This window comes from Myotis brandtii, unplaced genomic scaffold, assembly GCF_000412655.1.
Source record: "Myotis brandtii unplaced genomic scaffold, ASM41265v1 scaffold6, whole genome shotgun sequence".
NCBI lineage: Eukaryota > Metazoa > Chordata > Mammalia > Chiroptera > Vespertilionidae > Myotis > Myotis brandtii.
In genome coordinates this window covers 3,811,286-3,812,363 of record NW_005370271.1, presented here as the reverse complement: position 1 = coordinate 3,812,363, position 1,078 = coordinate 3,811,286, and the positions used below count along the sequence as shown (strand labels likewise).

Genomic DNA, 1,078 nt, shown 5'->3' with positions numbered 1-1,078 from the left:
GAACGTCACAGTGAACGCCACAACATCAGCCCAGCATCACGTGTCTCACTCGTTCACTTTAAGATTTGACATATGAGTAATTTGAGTTACGAGCTCCGTCACGGAACGAATTAAACTCGTAAGTCAAGGCCCCACTGTATTAGAGAGGACCTTGGCCCCCCACACACAGATGTGCCCACGTGCCACGCTGATACCCAACACACCCAGCTGGCTCCACGCTTGGCCTCATGGATGTGCCTTCCCCACGGATGTGCCTTCCCCACGGATGTGCCTTCCCTACGGATGTGCCTTCCCAGCTTTAAGGAGCAAATGCGGCCTTAGACCCTCCCCCCAGCTCACCACCTGGGTCTCGCGCCTGTGTGGCACCTCAGGAAGCGTGTCACAGATTGAGAAGCTGGTGTGGCCGCTGTTTGCAGCCCCGGATTGTGGGCGTGCAGCTGGGTCACACTGGCTGGGCGCAGACACCAGTCAGTGCCGTGAGCCCACCACACCATGCACTTCATCGTTTCGGCCGCGGGATGCAAACCCTGGGCTTTTGTTTTAGCCGCTCTGCCCCTGCTGGTCCCAGCCTGCAGCTCCACGTGCTGGCCCTCGTGTGCCCACCAGCCCTAGTCCCAGGGGCACCGTGAGCACAGGGGGAGGGGCCAGGGTTTTAGCAAGAAACGGGGTGCAGGCGTCTCACACATCTGCCCAGACCTGGAACCTTCCTTCCCACCCCGTCAGTCCCTAAGGCAGCAGTGCTCGGAGGTGAGACCTTGGTGATGGGGCCCTAGGCTCGTGTCATGAGAAAAGGCCCTGTGGCCACCTCCCCCCTCCGTTCTCAGGCTGGCGCCACCCCTGCTCCTGTCCTGGCACCGCTCTCTCACCCCAGGCTTCCCCTCCACAGCTGTCCTAGAGCACAGACTGGCACAGCTGCTGCCCTCGCCCCCCCTGTGTTTGGCTGCTCCTCGTCTGGCTGAGGGGCAAGGGCCCACCTCCCCTTCGTGTCCCACAGCAGAGACAGAGCCGGAGCTGGACCTGGAGCCGGAGCTGGATCTGGAGCCGGAGCCGGAGCCGGTGCCCGAGCCCCAGCCGCGGA

General features: G+C 62.4%; 1 protein-coding gene across 1 annotated transcript in view; it reads left to right on the top strand.

The window, feature by feature from the left end:
* The window catches only part of GRID2IP (glutamate receptor, ionotropic, delta 2 (Grid2) interacting protein), a 28,688-nt gene that overhangs the window by 17,177 nt on the left and 10,433 nt on the right, over positions 1-1,078 (top strand). Inside the window, exon 8 of the mRNA XM_014550328.1 lies at positions 995-1,070. Within this exon, the coding sequence (XP_014405814.1) occupies positions 995-1,070 (76 nt within the window). The remainder of the gene's footprint in view (positions 1-994; positions 1,071-1,078) is intronic.